General features: G+C 61.8%; 3 protein-coding genes across 9 annotated transcripts in view; 2 read left to right on the top strand and 1 right to left on the bottom strand.

The window, feature by feature from the left end:
• HCN2 (hyperpolarization activated cyclic nucleotide gated potassium and sodium channel 2) overlaps positions 1-7,764 on the top strand; it is a 21,179-nt gene extending 13,415 nt beyond the window's left edge. The window contains exons 5-8 of the mRNA XM_060094808.1: positions 694-840; positions 4,579-4,819; positions 5,027-5,191; positions 6,543-7,764. Of these exons, the coding sequence (XP_059950791.1) occupies positions 694-840; positions 4,579-4,819; positions 5,027-5,191; positions 6,543-7,252 (1,263 nt within the window). The 3' untranslated portion in view covers positions 7,253-7,764. The remainder of the gene's footprint in view (positions 1-693; positions 841-4,578; positions 4,820-5,026; positions 5,192-6,542) is intronic.
• BSG (basigin (Ok blood group)) overlaps positions 1-21,311 on the top strand; it is a 252,324-nt gene that overhangs the window by 26,340 nt on the left and 204,673 nt on the right. The gene's annotated exons all lie outside the window — the stretch shown is intronic.
• On the bottom strand, positions 6,195-21,311 carry POLRMT (RNA polymerase mitochondrial). Of its 7 annotated transcripts, none has more exons than XM_060094803.1 (21): positions 21,205-21,311; positions 20,595-20,693; positions 17,829-18,445; positions 15,293-15,423; positions 15,000-15,192; positions 13,625-13,777; positions 13,259-13,423; positions 13,013-13,168; positions 12,562-12,786; positions 11,554-12,360; positions 11,093-11,215; positions 10,634-10,756; positions 9,886-10,386; positions 9,688-9,801; positions 9,544-9,596; positions 9,324-9,422; positions 8,518-8,590; positions 8,286-8,377; positions 8,139-8,200; positions 7,962-8,050; positions 6,195-6,431 (listed from the first exon to the last, which is right to left on the bottom strand). In XM_060094803.1, exons 1-20 carry the CDS (start codon positions 21,290-21,292, stop codon positions 8,001-8,003), a joined length of 3,924 nt encoding a protein of 1,307 aa, XP_059950786.1. In that variant the 5' UTR covers positions 21,293-21,311; the 3' UTR covers positions 6,195-6,431; positions 7,962-8,000. The 7 variants fall into 7 exon arrangements, with proteins under 7 accessions (XP_059950786.1, XP_059950785.1, XP_059950789.1 ...); XM_060094802.1 differs by lacking the exon at positions 6,195-6,431 and adding an exon at positions 6,681-6,742; XM_060094806.1 differs by lacking the exon at positions 6,195-6,431 and having other exon boundaries at positions 7,868-8,050; positions 9,886-9,972; positions 10,207-10,386.

The following is a 21,311-nucleotide window of genomic DNA, read 5'->3' as shown; positions in this document are numbered from 1 at the left end:
CTCAGGAGGAGCTGGGCTGATTTCTAGACAGATCAGGGCCACCAAAGGGTCTGGGACCTCTGGGGCAGGGGCCAGTCCAGCTCCCTCTACGGGCTGGGGGTGGGGTGCTGGTGGGGGGGAAGGGTTGCCAGATGAAATTCAGGACGGGACTTCCCAGTGGTCCAGGGGTTAAGACTCCACGCTGCCACTGTAGGTAGGGGACACGGGTTCCACCCCTGGTAGGGAAAGTTCTGCATGCCGTGTGGTATGGCCCAAAAAAAGGAAATTCAGGACATAGCAATAACTTTTTTTTTTTTAATTCATTCATTCATTTTTGGCTACGTTGGGTCTTAGCTGCTACGCGCGGGCTTTCTCTAGTTGTGGTGCGTGGGCTTCTCATTGCAGTGGCTTCTCTTGCTGTGCAGCGCGGGCTCAGTAGTTGTGGCACACGGGCTTAGCTGCTCCACGGCACGTGGGATCTTCCTGGACCAGGGCTCGAATCTGTGTCCCCTGCACTGGCAGGCGGATTCTTGACCACATCACCACCAGGGAAGTCCCCTGCCCAGGATATATGTGTCTGGGGCATTTTGGTCGTTTATCTGAAGTTCAGATCGCCCTGGGCATCTCGTATTGTGTTACTGTTAAGTCGAGGCCCACTCGGGGCAGGGGCTCGGGAGCGGCGGCCGCTGACCCGGGCCCCCCGCCCTGTTGCAGTACAAGCAGGTGGAGCAGTACATGTCCTTCCACAAGCTGCCTGCTGACTTCCGCCAGAAGATCCATGACTACTACGAGCACCGCTACCAGGGCAAGATGTTCGACGAGGACAGCATCCTGGGCGAGCTCAATGGGCCCCTGCGGGAGGTGAGGTGGGGGTCCGCGTGTGGAGGAGGGTCCTGGGGGAGCCCCACGGGCCCCTGCAGGAGGTGAGGGGTGGGGTGCTCACTCCAGAGGCTCCAGGGAGGGTCCTTCCTGCCCCTCCCAGCTCCTGTTGTGGCCCACGGTTCTCGGTGTCCTTGGCTTGGGGACACATCACCCCGGCCTCTTCCTTCATCTTCACGTGGCCTGTTCCTGTGTCTCTGTGTACCCTCCTCTGTAAGGACACCAGCCACTGGGTTCAGCACGACCTCATCTTAACCAATCACACCTGCAAAGACCCTATTTCCACATCTGGCCCCGTTCACACGTACCAGGGCTCAGGACTTCAGCGTATGATGGTGGTGGGCGGACAGTTCAACCCGTGACCCTCAGCAAGCAGTTACTGGGCGCCAGCTGTGTGCCCTGCCCTGTTTCCAGGGAGGTGGTGCCAGAGGGGAAGCTCTGGGAGGGACGGAGTGGGGAGGGGCTTGGGGCAACTCACAGAGGCAAGTGTGAGCCTGCGTGGCCCTGAGGAGGGAGAGGAACGGGCACTAGAGTTTCTTCTGAGGGTGGAGGTGCCTCCCAGCAGGCAAGCACTGTGGCTACCTGCACTGAAAATATTCGCTTGGTAATTATTTTCATTCATTCACGCATTTACAGACAGACACCTCACAGACCACAAAATGCATGAAATGCCGTGCGTGTCGGGTGTATTCAGAGTGGTGCCACCACTGCCGCCGAAGCCCACGGCCTGGCCTTCCCGGCCGCTCAGGACACCCGGCCCTCACTCCCCATTCCCCTCCCGCCAGCCCCGGGCGACCTGTGTTTGATCATGACTCAGGTGTTTACATAAAGTCAAATTTACAAATCCAGATATATTCAGAAAACGCCCATCTTCTGTCCTGTCCCTCTGCCCAGTTTCCTCCTGCTCTCTCCGTCCATTTTCTGCCTTTTTAACACAAAACAAAGGCGGGCAGGCCTCCGGGGTGTCCGTGCCTGGCGCTCCCTCTCCGGGTCCTGTTTGCTTTGCCGGAGGAGCTCGCGGCACAGGGCAGAGGCAAGGGTGGGGTCAGGGCCCTGCCGGTCTGTGCACCGAGAGCACCACGAGGGACACCCTGGAGACGGTCCCAAAACGCCGAGGTGAGAGGTGCACCCCTCAGGTGCGATTCTCTTATTTTCCTGCCATCAGGGGCTTATTTGCATTTCTCTTCCTGTAAACTGTTCATAACTTTTGCTTGTTTTCCTATAGAACTTTTGGTCTTTTTGTTGTTTTTATTTATTATTTATTTTTTAAAGATTGGGAGTGTTTTATTTATTTATTTTGGGCTGCGTTGGGTCTTCGATGCTGCATGCGGACTTTCTCCAGTTGTGGCTAGTGGGGGCTACTCTTCATTGCAGTGCGCGGGCTTCTCATTGCGGTGGCTTCTTTTGTTGCAGAGCACGGGCTCTAGGCGTGTGGGCTTCAGCAGTTGTGGCTCTCGGGCTTAGCTGCTCTGTGGCCTGTGGGATCTTTCTGGACCAGGGCTCGAACCCGTGTCCCCTGCATTGGCAGGCAGACTTTTTTTTTTTTTTGCGGTATGCGGGCCTCTCACTGTTGTGGCCTCTCCCGTTGCGGAGCACAGGCTCCGGATGCGCAGGTTCAGCGGCCATGGCTCACGGGCCCAGCTGCTCTGCGGCATATGGGATCCTCCCAGACCGGGGCACGAACCCGTATCCCCTGCATCGGCAGGCGGACTCTCAACCACCGCGCCACCAGGGAGGCCCTGGCAGGCAGACTCTTAACAACTGCACCACCAGGGAAGTCCCTGGCCATTTGTCTTTAAAACTTGCTTACTGTGGTTTTTTTCCCCCACGTGTGGAATTCTTATGCCCTGTACATCAGGTGCTGCATGTATGCTTGCTGTACACAGTGAGTGTTCAATGTGTGCTTGTGTAACAGAGTGAGTGTAGTGTTCAGTGTTTGCCTTCTGTACACAGCAGGTGCTTAACACCTGACTGCTGTGCATAGTAGGTTCTCAATATCTACTGTCTGTGGACATCAGGCACACAATACATGCTCGCTGTATACAGCAGGTGCACAATACCTGCTTGCTGTACACACCCAGGCTTTAGAGGAATTTGCCCACGTTTTCTTCTAATACTTGTAGAGTTTCATTATTGGCATGTAGACCCTCTATGCCTTTGGAATTTATCGTGGAATCTGGCGTGAGGAAGGGATCCAGGCTCATCTGCTGTGTGGGGCTGAACCATCTAGCTCTGTCCCAAGACTTGGTGGGGGAGGGGCACCTTAAGCTGAAGTTCCCTCCTGCTTGGGTCTATTTCTGGACTTTTCATCTGTCCCATCGGCCTGTCTGCTCTGTGTGTGCCTGTATCGCGCAGAGGTTTGCGGTGTGCTTTGGTGTCTTAGAGGGCGAGTTCCCCCTCCCTGCTCTTCTTTGTCACAGGCTTCCTGCTACTTCTGCTCATTTGTTCTAAATGAACTTGACTAGCCCCGGTTATCGAGAAGCGAGCCGGGCAGCACTTCCACAGGGCTCTGTGAGCTGTATCCCTGCCTGGGGAGAATGGGTGTCTTCCATCTCGAAGATGGTGAGCAGTGCTCTCTGAGGACACAATGTGTTCAAGGCTCTTCTGTGCCTCTGGGAGGGTTTTCAACGTTTCCTCATATAGATTTGGCCATGTCTTGGTAAACTCGTGCCATGGCATCTTACTTAGCTCTTTATGTGGGTGGAAATGGGGTCTTCTCATCCATTACGTCTTCTTTGGAGTGGCTTTCGTTTGCATGTACAAAAGCTGTGGATTTTTTTTTTAATTATTTATTTTTGGCTGTGTTGGGTCTTTGTTGCTGCACACGGACTTTCTCTAGTTGAGGCGAGCGGGGTCTACTCTGTGCAGTGCACAGGCTTCTCATTGCGGTGGCTTCTCTTGTTGCGGAGCATGGGCTCTAGGGCGTGCAGGCTTCAGTAGTTGTGGCATGCGGGCTCACTAGTTGTGGCTCGTGGGCTCTAGAGCACAGGCTCAGTAGTTGTGGCACACGGGCTTAGTTGCTCCACGGCATGTGGGATCTTCCCGGACCAGGACTCGAACCCGTGTCCCCTGCATTGGCAAGCGGACTCTTAACCACTGCGCCATCAGGGAAGCCTGATTTTCTTTTTAAGGTAAGCAAAGTGCCCCGTCATTAGGGCACCCCCGATGGATGTTCCATCAAGTGAAATCCCCACATGACCCCCACCCAGATCAAATGTGGAGCATTTCCATCCCGCAGAAGCTTCTTTGCCAAGGATAACCGTCATCCTGACTTCTACCACCGTGGATTCATTTTAAGGCTCTTGGTTTTCATGTTGGTTTCTTTAATCACTTGCTATTTTGACTAATTTCCCTTGTTACAGTTTTCCATTGACTCTTTTGGGTTTTTCAGGCAATTCCATTAATACAGATAGTAAAGAGACAGTTTTACTTTTTCCTTTCCAATTCTTACGTCTCCGAATGCTCTTCCGTGTCTAACTGCATAGGCCAGTACTGCCAACACAGAGAGTTCAACAGCAGAGGATCTCGGGAATCTTTTCTTGATCCTCTCTTTGGTGGCAAAACCTCCAGTGTTTGCCTATTAAGATGCTGGCTTTCAGGCTAACGTGTTAAATCCCTTTCACAAACCGAAGGTCTGAGAGGTGCAACAGTCCCAAAGGTAGGGTGCGATGGAGGAGCGGCTGTGTGCCCTGCCGTCACCCCCACCTCCCACCCCTACAGGAGATTGTCAACTTCAACTGCCGGAAGCTGGTGGCCTCGATGCCACTGTTTGCCAATGCCGACCCCAACTTCGTCACGGCCATGCTGACCAAGCTCAAGTTCGAGGTCTTCCAGCCGGGTGACTACATCATCCGTGAGGGCACAGTTGGCAAGAAGATGTACTTCATCCAGCACGGGGTGGTCAGTGTGCTCACCAAGGGCAACAAGGAGATGAAGCTGTCAGACGGCTCCTACTTCGGGGGTGAGTGTCTGTGGGCAGGGGTGCCAGTGGCAGACGGAGGGCAGGGTGGGGAACCCAGGGGCAGGGGCGTGGCTGGCACGCGCAGCAGGAAGGCCCTGGGGCAGGGGGAGGCTGGACTGCTCTGCTGGCTGGAAGGGCCCTGGGGACAGCTGGCTGGGGCCGCTGGGTGTGGCCCAGCAGTGAGACGCTGCCCCGGGCTGCATGCAGAGATCTGCCTGCTGACGCGGGGCCGGCGCACGGCGAGCGTGCGGGCTGACACCTACTGCCGCCTCTACTCGCTGAGCGTGGACAACTTCAACGAGGTGCTGGAGGAGTACCCCATGATGCGGCGGGCCTTCGAGACAGTCGCCATCGACCGCCTGGACCGCATCGGTGAGTGGGCCCAGCGGTCAGCCTCAGTGGCTGTCGGGGGGGCCGCCTGAGGAGCGGGGTGGCATGGCCCAGCTGACCCTCAGGGCCCCTTCTGACCCCCGGACCAGATTCCTTGACCCACTTTCTCCCTTGGCCAAACACGACCCCAGTTTCCCAAGGATGGGGAAATGGGTGTTTCTGCTCCCTAGGCAAATGTTTGAGCACCTACTGTTTGCCGGGAGGTGTAGATGTGGCCCACGAGGCTGAAGTGGTGGCCACCCTCAGGCTTGTCATGGAGGAGGGGATGTCGGGGGGGCTTCCTTGTGACTCCAAGTGGAGACCCAGATGGGTAGGCGTTGCCGGTAGAAAGACAGAGGCATGTTCTGGGAGTGGAGACAGCATGTGCCAAGGCCCTGAGGTGGGAAAGAGGCCTGGAGTCCAGGGACTCAGGGAAGCTGGGAAGGAGGTGGGCATCAGGCACAGGAGGCCACAGGGCTGTAGAGGGAGGCGTTCAGGCTGTAGGTCAGAAGCACTGGGGAGCCATGGATGATCCTAGGTAGGGGAGGACCTGATCAGATGTGCACTTTATGAGGGTGGAGGAAGGAGGAATCTGGTGGCCTGGCCTGTGGGGGGGGGGGTAGCTTTGGGTAAAGGGAGAGGTGGGCGGGCAGGGGGATCCTTAGAAATGGCTAAGGACTTGCTGAAGACTAGAGCAGGATTCAGAGAGGTAGAGGCCCTTGGTGCTATGTGTGGGAATAAAGACAGCGAATGGCTAGAAAAGCAAAATGGGATGCGGTAGGGAAGAGTTAAGACTTCCCAGTACTCAGAAAGCACTCAAAATGTTTATAAGAGACACTTAAAATTCTGCTCTGTACAGTATCTGCTTAGATGTGTTTGCTATATACAGTAGGCACTCAACCCATGCTTACTATGTACACGGTAGGCATTTAGCATGCCGGCCGTATACAGGCAGGAGTCTGCGTGTGCCGCTTTTGCACAGTGTGTGATACCTGCGTGGTGTACACAGCAGGTGCACAATACATGCTTACTGTATACAGGAAGTGCTCCACACATGCTGGCAGGATTCGAGTGTCTCATACTTGCTTTGTGTGTGAAGCAGGTGCTTGATGTGTTTGTTTGCTACGCACAAAGGTGCTTGATTCATGCTTGCTGTATACGGTAGGTGTACAAGTTCAGCTTCCTTTACACAGCAGACACCTGGCACGTTTGCTGTATGCAGGAGGGGCTCCATTCGTGCTGGCTGTAGAGAGCAGGCACTAGATGCAGGCTTACTGCACGCAGAAGGCGCTCCACACATGCGTGCAGTGCACGGCCGCAGGCACCTCTGACGCTCCCCCCTCCCCTAAACCAGGCAAGAAGAACTCCATCCTGCTGCACAAGGTGCAGCACGACCTCAACTCGGGCGTGTTCAACAACCAGGAGAACGCCATCATCCAGGAGATCGTCAAGTACGACCGTGAGATGGTGCAGCAGGCCGAGCTGGACCAGCGCGTCAGCCTCTTCCCGCCACCGCCGCCGCCGCCGCCACAAGGCGCCTCGGCCATCGCCACGCTGCAGCAGGCCGTGGCCATGAGCTTCTGCCCGCAGGTGGCACGCCCACTCGTTGGGCCCCTGGCGCTCGGTTCGCCGCGCCTCGTGCGCCGCTTGCCCCCCGGGCCCGCGCCCACCGCTGCCTCGCCCGGGCCCGCGCCCGCTGCCAGCCCCCCGGGTGCGCCCTCCAGCCCCCGGGCACCGCGGACCTCGCCCTATGGTGGCGCGCCTGGCTCACCCGCTGCGCCCCGCGCCGGGCCCGCGCTGCCAGTGCGCCGCCTGAGCCGCGCCTCGCGCCCGCTGTCCGCCTCGCAGCCCTCGCTGCCCCACGGCGCACCGGGCCCCGGCCCCGGAGCCTCGGTGCGCCCAGCCAGCAGCTCCACGCCGCGCCTGGGGCCTGCGCCCGCCGCCCGGGCCGCAGCGCCCAGCCCGGACCGCAGGGACTCAGCCTCGCCCTCACCCTCGCCTGGCGCCACCAGCGGACCCGACCCGCTGGACTCCGCGCGCTCACGCCTCTCGTCCAACTTGTGACCCTTGCGCGCCGCCCTGTGGCCCAGCCAGGCCGGGGCGGGGCTGTCACTCAGACCAAAGCCATGCCATTGCGCAGCCCGGGCCGCCCGCCCCAGAAGCCATAGAGGAGACGTAGGTAGTTGTAGTCGGACGGGCGACCCGGGCCGGCGGGACACCCCCGCCAAGCCACCCATCGCCCTGAGCCCACCCACATCGCCCCTGCCCCCGGCGGCCCTGCGCGGGCGAGGGGGCTCCCTTCACCTCGGTGCCTCAGTTCCCCCAACTGTGAAGCGGGGACAGGCCGGCCGGGGCCGAGGGGAGAGGGCCGTGGAGCCCCGCCCGCGCCCGCCCTCGCCCTCCAATGAGGATCTGTTTTTAAGTGCAATACCTCGCCCACCGGCTTCCCGCTGCCCCCGTCGCGCTCACGCAATAACCAGCCTGGTCCCTGTCCACGCGCGTCCGCGGTGACCGCCCCGGAGTGGGCACACACCACTCCCTCCAGCGCCCCAGCGTGGGGGCGAGGCCGGGGGGTCCCTGCCGTCACGGTGAATGTACTGAAGCCGAGGCAGCAGCGCCCACCGCACCCCCCACGCCCCATGAGCCCCACGCCCCCATTCCGCGCAATAAACGACAGCATTGGCGCCCAGCCTGCCGCGTCTGATGGCTCTGCCTGGACCCAGGGCGCAGCCCGCCCTTCCCCGAGGCAAGCAGCCCCCATGTGGCGACAGACCTTTATTCACACTAAGGTACAGGGAGGCAGCACTGGCCGTCAGCTGAAGAAGTACGTGGAGTGCTTCACCTGCTCCAGGTTGAAGGTCCCTGCGGAGCACAGCAGAAGGCTGGGGGCGGGCCCTGGGGAAGGCCCCGCCCCCAGCCCGGTGAGGGGCCATCCAGCCCCGGGCCTCACCTGCCTTGGGCACAGACAGCAGCGTGTCCATCAGCCTGGAGACCCAGATGCTCTTGGAGGCCCTGAAGGCAAAGGCGGGGTGGGGGTAAGGCCGGGGCGGCCTAGAGAGGGAGCGGCCTCTGCGGTGCTGGGCTGGGGGGGCCTCACCTGGGGTCGGAGCAGAACCGCTTGATCAGGAACCTGGACAGGTTGTGGAGAATGGGCTGGCTGTGCAGACGGATGAACTGCTCGCGGCAGACCTGTGGCGGGGGGGTGGGGGGCGTCAGCAGCCAGGAACCAGGCCCAAGGGGCAGGGGGACCGGGCTTCCCCGGTCAGGAGGGGATAAGGTTGGGGGCGTGAGAGCCAGGGGTGTCCGCCCTAGTTGGGGTGGGCCTGCACCTGGTTCATGACCGCAACGTCAGCAGCGTGGGTCCAGAAGCAGTCGTGCACCGAGACGAAGGTCAGGCCCTTCCTGCGGCAGCAGTGAGGGGCCCCCGTGGAGAGGCCACGCCTTGAGGTCCCCTCCCTCACAATCCACACCCCCCCGCCGCCCAGCACTGGCCCAGCTCTCACCTCAAGCCCCTCCCCACCGCTCAGCTGGGGGGGCCCACTGTCCAGTGACGCCCACTCTCCTCTCGCCCCTCACCCCTGCGCACTCCAGCAGCTGTCTGTGCGCCACACATGCCCCTCATCAGGCAAGTGACAAGTTCTCCTCTTAGGAAGAAGACCCTTGGCCACCCTACCCCCAGCTGCCGCCCAACTGATTCTCAGCTTCCCATAGGGGATGGCTGAGGCTGGGCCCCCTTCCACCACAGCTCCATCCCAGGGGTCCCCGAGCCACCCCAGGGGGGCACAGGAAGAACACAGAACTCCCACAGCAGTCTGGCTAAGTGCGCCCCCACCCCCCGCACAGGAGCAGCCGTTTCTAACAGGAACGTGAAAAACTAGACACCCTCTGCCTGCCCCGGCAGGGCCACACACATCAAGAGCAGGCCAAATAGCAGGCTGGGCCTGGGGACCCTCCGAGGGCCAGCTTCACACTTGGAGCCCCTTCCCTGCCCAGTCAGCCACATCCCAACCCCTCCCTGCCTCGAGGCCTGTTGCCTCCGGGGCACCAGGTCCCCCGGGCCCCCACAGCTTCGGTCCTCGCCCGACCCCATCTCCAGCGGGCGGCACCCACCGCGGGGTCCCCAGCCCTGGTGCACCTGTAGCAGTGCAGGGCCGTGAGCATCATGTGCGAGGAGTCCAGCGAGTGGATGAAGTTGGGCGGGAAGCCGTTCTTCTGCTTCAGCGTGTTGGGCTTCCTGGGGGCGGGATGCAAGGTGGGGGACCCTGGAGCCTCGGCCCGGCCCGGCCCAACCCCAGTGGCCTCCCGGCCCAGGCGCCCTGGCCCCGCCCACCCGCCCCCCACCCCCGTGCACTCACTGGCTGGTGTCCACGCTGCTGCTGAAGGTGAGGCTCTGGAGCCCGCCTTTGATCTGCAGGGTAGGGGCGGCAGGGGCAGGGGGCATTGAGTCCTGCCTGGTGAGGCAGGGGACAGGGGCGGGGCAGGGGTGGGGCTGCACATACCATGACCTTGGAGTCACGGTGGTAGGGCTGGATGATGGGGATGCCCAGGGGCGTGACCCACTCCACGGCCGAGCCCGTGTGGGAGATGAGCCGGGCGCTCTCGGTCAGCCAGCGCTGCAGGGACGGACACCGGGCTCAGGGGGGCCGGGTTTGGGGAGCCACGGCCGAGGTGGGGGCAGGGGGAGGATGAGGCCTCACCTGGATGGACCGGGTGCCCGAGAACATCTCCTGCAGGCTGTTGAACACCTGGCGCACGAGGTAGTGAGAAGCCTCCCACACGAAGTCCTGGGGAGAGGGCGAGGGGGGGGCGTGGGCGGGGCCCAGGTTCTCTCCACGATGCCTGATGGCCCTGGGCCAGTGACCTCGCGCACTCTGAGGGGGTGGGCTCGCTCCCATGGGCCCCGCTGGAGGACCCCACGGTGGGCAGAGATAAGACCCTGTGTCAGGACCGCCTGCTGCCCAGCGGCCACCTGGTACAGGACAGTGGCCGGCAGGATCTGGAGTCTCGGCCCCGCGCACCTGGGGGAAGTCATTGATCTCCCGGAGGCGCTTCTCGATCTGCAGGCGGCCCCCGTAGCGGGTGACCCCGTACACCACGGTCATCACCGTCTGCTTGACCACCTTGCGGCTGATGAAACCCTCCAGCACCTGGGCCACCCGCACACCCTGTTCGGCATCCTGCCTGCGGAACACCTCCACCTGTTGGAGCTGGGGGTCAGTGGGTAGGGCCCCGCCCACCCCAAAGCCTCCCAGCCCGAGGCTCCTTCTCTTCCCGTGAACCTCACCATTGCCCCCTCTGACACGTCCCCCAGGAACCCTGCCTGACTGCCGGGGCACGTGACAGTTGCCGGCCGTGGCAGTGGGGTCCACAGTACCCAGATGCTCGAAAGACAGAGCCGGGTGGGTCTGGGGGATAAGAACAAGCGGGGGCGGGGTGGGTGCACACCTGTGCAGCCACCTCACTGTACACGTCCTGCGGCAGGTCCGAGGGCAACAGGTTGACGGAGGCGGCCCCCACGCTGTCCCGGCCCAGGGCGGCGTAGTGCTGCAGGCCGTTACAGGAGCCATCCTGGGCGAGGGGTGGAGAGTGATGGAGAGTGAGGCGCAGGGAGCGAGGGGCGGGGCAAGGTGAGCTCCAGGCTTCCCCAGCTCCGCTCACGGCGAGCTCCCTGGACCTCCCACAACGACGGGCGGGCGTCAGCCCCCACGAAACGGAACCGAGGCACAGAAAGGGGCGGGGCGTGCCTGCACAAGCTGCTCACCGTGGGAACACCATCCTGTGCAGAGTGGGATGGGCAGGTGCCGGACACCCGTGCCATCCCTCGGCACCTCAGCCCGAGCAAGACACCTTTGGCAGGGGCCCACAAGGGCAGGGCACGCTCCACACCGGAGTGCCCCAGCTCACCTGGTGAACCGGGAAGTGGGAGACGTAGGCGGTGGGGTCGGGGGCACGCACCGCCCGGGCGACCTCCATGCAGCAGGCCAGGGCTTGCCAGGGCTCGTCTGCCTCCATCCACCACTTGCGGCCCTGCAGGAAGCAGCCGGCTGGGTGAGGCCAGGCCCGGTGGGGTCAGAGCCAGCCTGGGGGTACTTCCTGGGCGGGCCCAGGTGGTGTGGGGACAGGCGTGGAGAGAGGACAGGAGTGACAGACCAGGGAGGGACCAGCCTGGAGGGAGGCCTACTGTGGCATGGGAGGCTGCCGACGGCCCAGGACAGAAGGAAAGACAAGCAGAAGGGTGCCTGGGAAGAAGCAGGGGGTGGGGGGTGCCTGCGTGGGTCTGAAGTGGGTGCCGCGGCGGCCAGGAGAGCCAGACGGTCAGGGGTCAGGGGTCAGGGCCCAGCTGCTGTCCTCCCCACACCACCCACCGTCATGGGCCGGTCCGCCGAGTCCAGGATGTCCTCCATCAGCTCGTCCGCATAGTCCCGGCGTGCCTGCAGCGACTCGCGCTTCTTGAGCCCCGTGAGGTTGACCAGGTGGATCTTGAGCCAGTCAAGGCCGTGGGGGCCGAGTGGGCGGCCCTGGGCGAACTCCAACAGTGCGCGGGCCAGGTCGCTGCCCAGGTGGTTGAAATGCGGTGAGCAGGGATAGGTCCGGCCGCGGAAGTCCATGTTGTGTGGCAGCCAGAAGACGCGGTGCCGCAGGTGCTGGGCCAGCGACAGGCGGTACAGTGCATCGGCGCGCAGGCTCTGCATCTCCCGTGCCACCTTCAGGCGCCGGGCCAGCTCCCGCCGCATCTCAGCCTTTTCAGCGGGCGAGACCTCGGGCAGCAAGCAGCGCTTGGGAGCCTGACGGCCCTCGGGTGGCCGGGGGGCCTCGGAGGGCGGGGCGGGCACACCCAGGCGAGGGCAGCCCTTGTCAGTGAAGAGCTCCAGCACCAGGTCCAGCACGCGCCCGTTGACCCGCCAGGCACAGTTGCCCAGCTGGGTGAGGGCATCCAGGGCGCCGTGCAGCTCGGTAGGCGGGCAGCGCTCCAGCAGGAGCTGGTGCTGCTGGCTGCCCTCCACCGAGCGCATCATCTTGGTGGGGCTCAGCAGGAAGGCGCCCGAGTGGGGCGACGTCCAGGGCAGTGGTGGGCACAGCATGGGCACGTCCGTCGACTCAAAGGTCAGTGTGCGCTCCGCCGCCGTCTCCAGCAGCTGCGTGAAGGCCGGGTGAGGCTTCAGGATCCCGATCTGGGGGCGGGCAGGTGGAGAAGGTCAGGGGGCTGCCCCAAAGGCAGTGGAGGAGGGCCCTGGGGTCCCCTCAGATGCCCCAACCCTGAGACCAGGTCCGGGGCCACAGCAGAATTTTGGCAGGATCCCACCATGGCCCAGGGGCCCTGCACCACCCGGAGCCCGCGGCCTCCTCGCAGGCCCGTCCCCACAGTGGCCCACCTGGCGGAAGCTGCGGAAGGAGTACACATGGTAGAGCACAGGGATGAGCGTGCCAGGGCTCCGGGGCGCTGCCAGGCTGCTGGGCATCTGCACGGCCCGCACCAGCACCTCCGCCAGCTGCTTGCCCAGCTGCACCACCACTGACATGGGCCAGGGCTGCTCGTGGGGGGCCTCAGGCACCCCCAGTGCCTCCCAATGCTGCCGTGGCAGGCAAGGTTCCGCCACCTGCGAGTGGGAGGGTGGCTCAGGGGGATGAGGGTCTGGGTGCAGAGCTGGAGACCCCCACCCACCCCCAGGAAGGGGTGAGCTGACTGCTATCCCAGGGTTAGGTGAGGAAAATGAGGTGGAGTCTGGGGGCAAATCCGGCCGCCTCAGTAAAGGGGAGAGGAGAGAGGGGAGGGGCCTTCCGCTCAACGCCTGCGTTTCCCCACCCAGGCTCCCTGGGCCTCACCTGGGTGTCGGAGGCCAGCAGGTGCAGGTACTTGGAGTAGCGCTGCTCCAGTTCCTGCACCTCGTTTCTGAGCTGCTTCCTCTTGAAGACGCGCAGACCCAGCTCGTGCGCCAGGAAGAGAAGTGACTCTCCCTGCGCGGGCAGCGCCTGCAGGGTCTGGAGGGCAGTGAGCACCATGAGCCCTGCGCTCCGTGTGGAACCCGCAGGCACACCCACAGCAGCCCCTCCCCCCAGCCCCGCGTGCACCTGCAGCAGCATCCCCACAACGTCCTTCTCACTGAGCAGGCACAGGTACGGGAAGAGCGAGAGGCGGCCTTCTCGAGCAGCGTGGGCCTCGCTCTCCTTGGTCTCCTGCAGCTCCCGGTACAGCGCTGTCCTCCATCGGGCGCGCAGGCCTGCCAGGGTCTTCCGCTGGGGGGAGGGGGCACACAAGGAGTCATCACCGTGCCCACCCAACCCTGCAGCCCGCGAGGCCCCAGCCCTACACCTTGGCAGTGCCTGGCTCAGTGCGGGGGTGGTGGGGGTTGCCGTGCAGCCAGCCTCCCCCACGCGACCCTGCCCAGGCAGGGGACGCCCAGCTCGGCCGGAGCAGACCACGCCCCAGCCCCTTACCGCATGCAGGACCTCCTTGGTCAGCAGTGGAACCTTCTCCACGGACTCCACGGTGACGGTGGTGGCCATCTCCATGCGAAGCTGCTGTCGGAAGAGGCCCTGCAGCTCCTTCAGGGACAAGTGCAGCCTCGGGTAGGACACAGCGGGATCCTGCTGGTGGCAACAGGCTGGTGGTGAGGTTCTGGTGCCTGACCTCTCGACCTGAGTCCCACAGGGTTCCAGCCACACCCGAGGTCAAGAAGAGCAGCTGCCCACCCTACACGTGCCGGGACCCCCACCCGCCCCCCTGGTAGAATCAGTCATTTTCCCAAGTCTCCTGAAAATCATCCATCCTTAACGCTGGGGGGAGAGTAGGGCCCAGGACAGTAAGACAACGATGCTGGTGTAACAGCATCTGCTGGCCTTGCCAGGCGGGCAGGATGCCCAGGAAGACAGTGCAAGTCCCCGGATGCTGCTGTTTTCTCTTTAAACTTGCAGCTGTGTGAATGTGTGACCCTTCCAAAAATAGATAAATTAAAAATAGCAAAACCCAACACACTGAGAATCCAAAACATTACATCTACACAAAGACCTGTCCACAGCCACAGCAGCACGGTTCACGATGCTTAAAAACTAGAAATGACCGAAGTGTCCGTCAACAGGTGATGGATAAACACAATGTGGTCCCTCCACACACGGGAACATCACTCAACCCTGAGAAGGGGTGAAAGCCCTGACACTCGCTACAGCGTGGATGGACCCCCAGAACATGATGCTCAGTGAGAGAAGCCAGACACACAAGGATACACAGGGTGTGATTCCATTGATGGGAAACGTCCAGAACAGGCAGATCCACAGAGAGTTAGTGGCTAGTGGTTGTCAGGGGCTGGCGGGGGGGTGGGAATGGGGACTGACTGCTGATGGGGACGGGCTTCCTTTTGGGATAATGGAATGTTCTGGAATTACAGAGATCAATATACTAAAAAAAAAAAAAATACTGAATTACACTTTAAAAGGTGAACTGTAGAATAGGAGAATTATGTCCCAGTAAAAAGACAAAACCCAGCAGTGCCTCAAGACGTCACACTCTGCTCCACCCTGGGAGGCGGGTGTAGCCTCGCCCGCTGCCTGCCGCCTGCGGAGGAGTTCGCTGTCCAGTCTTAGGGAGGGCACACAGGCCCTGCGACACCCCGACGCTCGGCCCACGGCTGCATCGCCACGTGGAAACCGAGGACGGTGCGGCATGGGCCCCCCACAGCAGCCTCCCTCCTGCCAGAATGGGGTCAGGTGGGGCCGACCCCACCAGGAGAGACGGGGAGGGGCCGAGGCGCCCGGAGACGACACACACCCCCGCCCCCCGCCCCCGACAGGTGCCAGGCCACAGGCCCCAGCTCACCTTGGCATAGATCTCCCGGAGCAGCGGCGAGGTGTTGAGCTGGGGCGGGGGCACAGGCGGCCGCGGAGGGGTGAAGGCGGGCTTGGCCTTGCGCACAACCCGCAGGAGCTCAGCCCTCTCTTCGGCGCTCAGCGGCACAGCCGTGAAGAGCCCCTGCAGCTGTAGCCCGTCCTGCGTCATCTGCTTCAGGCACCTGCAGGGCACACACACCCGGCTCATAACGCCGGTGCCCGGGGAGCTCCAGAGACCCCAACCCCCAGCTCAGCCAGGCCACCCCACAACGACCCACCCACCTTCGGATGGTGCCAGCATCCTGGTCTAGGCGCCCCATGCACTGCAGGGCGGCCGCGTAGGACCGCAGGTCCGGGGCGAGGCCGGCGTCTTTCAACATGAAGAACACGTACATCAGCTCTTTGAAGGAGCCCTGGGGGAACCAAGCGGGGTGAGGGCCTGCGGAGGGGCCGGGTGTGGGCAGAAGGGCAGCCCCAGCTCGGCCCACAGTGCTCCCTGCTGCCCGCCCGCTCCTCTACCCAGTTTCCCGACAACCAGGCCTCCTTCCTCCACACAGGCCTCCCGGCTAACTTCCCCTGCGGTTTTTCCTCCAGCCCACTGGTGGCTCAGGAGAGATGCCACAGACCCTTCCAGAGAGAGGCATTCCCAGCACCCCGCCATGTGTCCTGCACCCTGTCTGAGAGGTACTGCCACCCCAGACCACGTGCCAGCAACTGGGTCCTAGGTGACTGTCTGCACGGCCCGGCGTTCGGGGGGAAGGGGGCGCTGCTCAGGCCGGTAGTCACCAACCACAGCGGCCACTTAGCTTAGTTTATTTTTTTTTTTTTTTTTTTTTTTTTTTTTGGCGGTTCGCTGGCCTCTCACTGGCGTGGCCTCTCCCGCTGCGGAGCACAGGCCCCGGACGCGCAGGCCCAGCGGCCATGGCCCACGGGCCCAGCCGCTCCGCGGCACGCGGGATCCCCCCGGACCGGGGCACGAACCCGTGCCCCCTGCGTCGGCAGGCGGACCCTCAACCACTGCGCCACCAGGGAAGCCCCTTAGCTTAGTTTAAATTAAATACTCGATTCAGCAGCAACAGGAGGCTGGAGCAGATGAGGAGCACTGGCGAAGTCACAGAAAGGCCTACCAGACGCTGCTGGTCCAGATTCAGCCCATCTATCCTACCTCTAAACACTCACAGCAGGAGGACTTCCCTGGTGGCGCAGTGGTTAAGAATCCGCCCCCCAACGCAGGCGACACAGGTTCGAGCCCTGGTCCCAGAAGATCCCACATGCCGCGGAGCAACTGAGCCTGTGCGCCACAACTACTGAGCCTGAGCTCTAGATCCCGCGAGCCACAACTAAGACCTGATGCAGCCAAATAAATAAATAAAAAGTGGAAACAACTTTTATTAAAAAAAAAGAAAAGAAAAACTCACAGTAATGTCACCACCACCATGAAAACATGCATTCGAACCTTCACAGTGTTAAACACACACATGGGGTTGGAGCCCTGGATTACAGCCCTCGCTCCTCCCAAGATGGGAAACCTGAGGCTCAGAGGGAAGGGAGGGGTGTGGCCACGGGGAGCACGTGGCAGAACGGGACTAAACTCAGGTCTGGGTGGCAGCCAGGCCTGCCCGACATAAGCTGGCTGCCTAGGGCCCCCCAAACTCACATCCACCTGGAACCTCAGAAAAGGGCCTTATTTGGAAACTGGGTTCCTGCAGGTGCAGTTAGGATGAGGTCACACCGGAGGAGGCCGTGTGACCACTGAGGCAGAGATCAGAGGGACGTGGCCACAGCCCAAGGGACATCGCAGACCCAGGAGCTGGCACAGGCGCAAAGCACCCTCCCCTGGAGCCTCCAGAGGGAGTGGGGCCCTGCCACGCCCTGACCTCGGACGTCTGGCCGCTGGGACTAAAAGAAAACGAACTTCTGCTACTTTAAGCCTCCCAGTTTGTTCAGCAGCCCCAGGAAGCTCATCTAATTAGAAATATGCTGCCGTAACAGTACGCTTTGTGGGGGGGACGCCGGAGGCCAGAGACCTGGGAAGGCAGACTAACTCCTGGAACTGAGTGCCCTCCTGCAAAGACAATGCAGGCAAGAAGCCCCCTGTGACTGTCGCCGTGGAGCCCTTGGGAGCCTCCCAGCGCTATCAGGCGGCTCTGGGCCACGTTCTGTGCGTGAGTCTGCACAGCCAAGTCCCTGCCGCCAACCTGCCTTAGCGAGTTGCACCTGCGTCTTCACACAGCTGTTTCCCTTGTTTGCCCGGCACTAATGCTTTCCCTGCTGCTCCTCAAATGAGGCCACAGACCCACGGGAGGGAGGGTGTTGGGGAAGTTTTCACCACAAGGGCACTTAAGCAACACTCCTAAGCAGCCACAGGTCAGAGGAGAAATCACAGGTGAAAACAGAAGACGTGGGAGAGGGAAGCAGCGAAAGCCGTTCCCACAGGGAAATTCACAGCTGTGAATGTCTGCATTAAAAAGAAGGATCCTACCTAGGAAACTCGAGACAAGAACAAGCTAGATGGAAAGCACTGAGCTCGCAGCCCCGAGGAGGGTCTGCAGCGCCCCTCGCACCAGGGCCGTGGTCCAGTCACCAAGGAAATGCTCTGAACCAGAGCACAGCTTCTTCCTGCCCTTTTGGTCATTTTCACACTTTGCTTTGAAGGCCACGTGTGACTCATAATCGACAAGCCTAAAGAATTATTAAAACAATAAAAGACAAAGGCCTGAGCCCTGGGGCTAAAAGACAAGGGTTCGAATCTAAGTGCCCCCAGGTTGGCTTCTGCCCCTGACCCCGGGGCACTCGCTCCCTGGGCCCAGCCACTCACCTGGCGAGCCCAGCCGAGCATGACCATGTTGTACATGGAGAGTGTGAGCAGCCGCTGCTGCTGAGACTTGCTGTGGTGGGTGACCAGCACGTGGTGGGCCAGGGGCAGGTGGCCCGTGAGCAGGCAGCACTCAAGGAAGGACAGGAGCCTCTGCTGGCTCTCCAGCCGCGGTTTGGGGCCTCTGTCCGCCGGAGCTGCTGCCGCCTCGCCGCTCAGCCTCTGCGGGGCCTCCTGCAGCAGCTGTGCCAGCTGCTCCTCCCACGGGTTCTGGGGCGTCCCCTGCTCCCAGTGCTGCAGCTGGCTTGCCAGCTTCCTGCTCAGCAGCCGGGGCTCCAAGCGCAGATGCTTTTGCCAGGCCACCTTCTCCACATGCTTCTGCAGCTTCCCCTCCAGCCGCCGCTTGCGCTTCTCCATCAGCCGCTGATCGTTGTCCAGTTTCTGTGCCCAGCGGCTGCTGAGCATGGGGGCGGCCCCCGCGGCCCCTGCCTGGGCCTGCCTGGGTGGCTGGGTGCCACCAGCCTCCGGGGCTCGAGCAATGGCCACCCTCTTGGCCACCCTCTTCACCGTCACCTCTGCCACACCCTCGGCCTGCAGCTGCCGCACCCGCGCCTTGAGCACTGTGGGGCAGAGGGCGAGACGTCAGGGGACCCCACTGCCCAGGAGGCGAGAGACCTCAGCCCTGTGTGTCTGCTGACCACCGCAAACGTCTCTAGACTTACCTCGTCGGCCACGCATGCCCCGCCCACCCAACCAGTACCCATCCACCCGAGCCACTCGAACCCAACGACCCAAACAGGCTCCCGGTGTTGCCCACAACCTGCCTCTCTGCGTCTTCCCCCACCCCCCCAAGCTCTGTCCTTCCCAGCCTGACCAAAAGTCACAGGTCGTCTGCGACTCCCCCCGCTACATGCAGCCCGTGAGCGCCTCCTCAGGGCTCTGCCTTCAAAATCCACCGGGGTGCCGGCACCTCCCTGCCCCTCCCAACCCCACTCCATCCGTAATGGCCTCAGGGCCTTTGCACGTGCCATTACCCCACCCCACCCCGCCCACACACACACAGACAATTCACAGCCCGCCGCTGCCCTGTGCCACTTCACTGCCCTGTGCCACTTCACGGACAGTCAGCTCTCAGGACCTGGGGCAGTTCTGTTCTACAGAGTTTCAGGCCACTGAGCTGGTGAACAGGGAACCACCACTCCCAGGCAAACATGGGGCTCCTGAAAGCCCGTGGTCATATTTCCACCAACAGGTCCACACATAACCCTGTCTTGTGAGTTCTCATCTGAGATATCTTATTTCCTATGTATTGCTGATTCACTAACACTGAACTCACAGCCAACACTTCTACAACTCACCCCTCAACAAAGCTTGTCGAACATGCAGATTTTCTACAAAAGGCATGTCACAGCCCCCTTGAGCTGAGGAAACTAGACAGCACCCCAGCACACGCCTGGGGCCATTTTAAATTGCAGAACCACCAACGAATAGCACACAATGCAAAAACGTGGCACTAGATACACCCTGAAAAGGATGCCTGTTGACAGGGCGTCGCCCGGCTCCACCTCAGCTGGGAAGGTGTACATCGGCTTTGGGGTTACAAGTTCAGCTGGTAGGAGACTTTGCAAACACAGAATCCGCGAACGTGAGGACCAAGGGTATCCATCTCCTGCCTGCGCCTGTGTCTCACTACAACATCGGCCCCAGAGAGAGCTGGCCCAGAGCAGAAACACAGGCGCGGCCCTGGCCTCAGTGACCAGAGACTCAGCAGACCCTTTCTGCACGTGCGGGAGACTGTCCAGCAGCAAAGCGTCGGGCAGGACACGTGGCAGAAGCAGGATGTGGGCACAGGTTTCCCTCAGAGGCAGCCACATCCGAGCCACCTGGGGGGGTGACCCGAGACAAGCAGGTGCAAAGCTCCTGATGCCAGAAGCCGAGGAGGTAGGCAAAGGCCCGGAGGTCTGTGGCCCTCAGTGGGGGTCTGGAGATTATTCTGTGACAGAGGAAACAGTTGGACGGTTCAAGGCTGGGTAGTGAGATGAAGTGATTCAGATTTCCAGACCCTGGGCTTAGCTTTAAAATCATGAGATGGGTGAGAAACGAAAGAAGGTTGCTCTGGAAGCGCATGGGACCTGTGGCTTCACATCTGCGTGTTTGGGGTTTTCTGAAATTAGGTGTTGTTTTTCAAAGCCTCCCCCACCCCACTCCTGGCTGCTGGCCACACACTGGATGAGGGACAGGAGGGGAAGCAGGAGGCACTGGACATCTGGGAAGGAGAGGACAGTGAGGTGGCGAGAAGGACAGATGCCCCCCACTTGCTACAGAGGCCGCCAGGACCTGGCTGTCCGTCCCAGGTGACAATGACCACGACCAGACCCCATCATGCGCCCAAGCCCAGGAAGCTGAGCCAGGACCACTGAGCTTGGTCAGGTCATAGCTCAAAGCCCAGCTCTGCACGTGCAGCGGTGTGTGGCCTTGAGCCAGTCTCTCCAGCCACAGATCTGGGCCTCGACTGTCTCTTCTGGAAAGGGGGAGCCCCTGCTGGGACGAGGGAACTACAAGAGCTCGCTGTGTACAGCACTCGCTACACCGTGTGGGCCCTCGGACCACCAGAGAGCGGGACCCCATGAGTCACCCCACCTTACAGACTGACATCCCTTCTCACCGGGGTCCCTGTGGGGAACCAGGGAGGGGGCTCCCAGCAGCACTGCCGACGGGGGAACAGCGAGGAAGGGGCTTCAGGCCCCAAACCTCGGGGGTCAGGCTCACCCTCCAGCAGCTCGGCATGGCCCCAGTCCTTCCGGCGGTCCTGCTCACAAGGGCTGGCAGTCGAGCTCCTCTTACGGCCCCAGACGCCACCAAGGGCCCCTGCAGGGGAGACCAGGGAGGCTGAAGGAGGCGGGCATCAGGGGTGGGGGAGGGAGGGCCCTGACAGGGTCAGGAATGGCAGGATCCGGGGCAAAGGAACCCTAAAGGCAGTGGGAACTGTCAGTGGTCACCGGTCTCACACTGGAAAGAAACTAACAGGACAAAAGTGAAAGGGCACCACGGGCAAAGGAAAAAAGAAAACTGGGGCGTGGGGTGGAGGATAAAAGGTTCGTCGAACTAAGGCACAGACAATTCAAAGGTTAAAAACCCTAAACCGTAAATAGTGGGTCATGGGGCTCCAAAAGAAATCAAGGGTCGAAGATCAAAGTGCCCCGCCGACCCCTGTCCGGAGAGTGGGCCAAGGGCGAGTGAAAGCGGGGTCGAGTCACTGGGTTCCCCAGAACTCCCAAGAGCAAAGGGCCAAGGGTCGGAGAGAGCTGGATCCCGAGGGTCGAGAAGCCAAAGGTCACGGCCGCGGGTGGGGAGCGGTCCCGGGACTCCCCTTCATTACCTTCCTCGGCCAGGAGGCCGGGGGGTCCCGCCGGCCACAGGGCCCTCCCGAACCCCGCCGCGCCGCGGCCCCAGCGCACAGCGGACATGCCGCCAGCACACGGAACC

This window comes from Mesoplodon densirostris, chromosome 3, assembly GCF_025265405.1.
Source record: "Mesoplodon densirostris isolate mMesDen1 chromosome 3, mMesDen1 primary haplotype, whole genome shotgun sequence".
NCBI classification, from domain to species: Eukaryota; Metazoa; Chordata; class Mammalia; order Artiodactyla; family Ziphiidae; genus Mesoplodon; species Mesoplodon densirostris.
Note: the sequence above shows the minus strand (reverse complement) of the source record. Positions and strands in the feature narration are given on the sequence as shown.

What these genes read in the sequence shown, in the direction of transcription:
- POLRMT (XM_060094803.1), bottom strand. Translation starts at nt 21,292, where the DNA reads ATGTCCGCTGTGCGCTGGGGCCGCGGCGCGGCGGGGTTCGGGAGGGCC. An exon ending in ACAGTGAGGTGGCTGCACAG is followed by an intron (nt 10,387 to 10,633) that starts GTGTGCACCCAC and finishes CAGCTCCAACAG; the next exon opens with GTGGAGGTGTTCCGCAGGCA. An exon ending in ACGTTGCGGTCATGAACCAG is followed by an intron (nt 8,378 to 8,517) that starts GTGCAGGCCCAC and finishes CCCCCGCCACAG; the next exon opens with GTCTGCCGCGAGCAGTTCAT.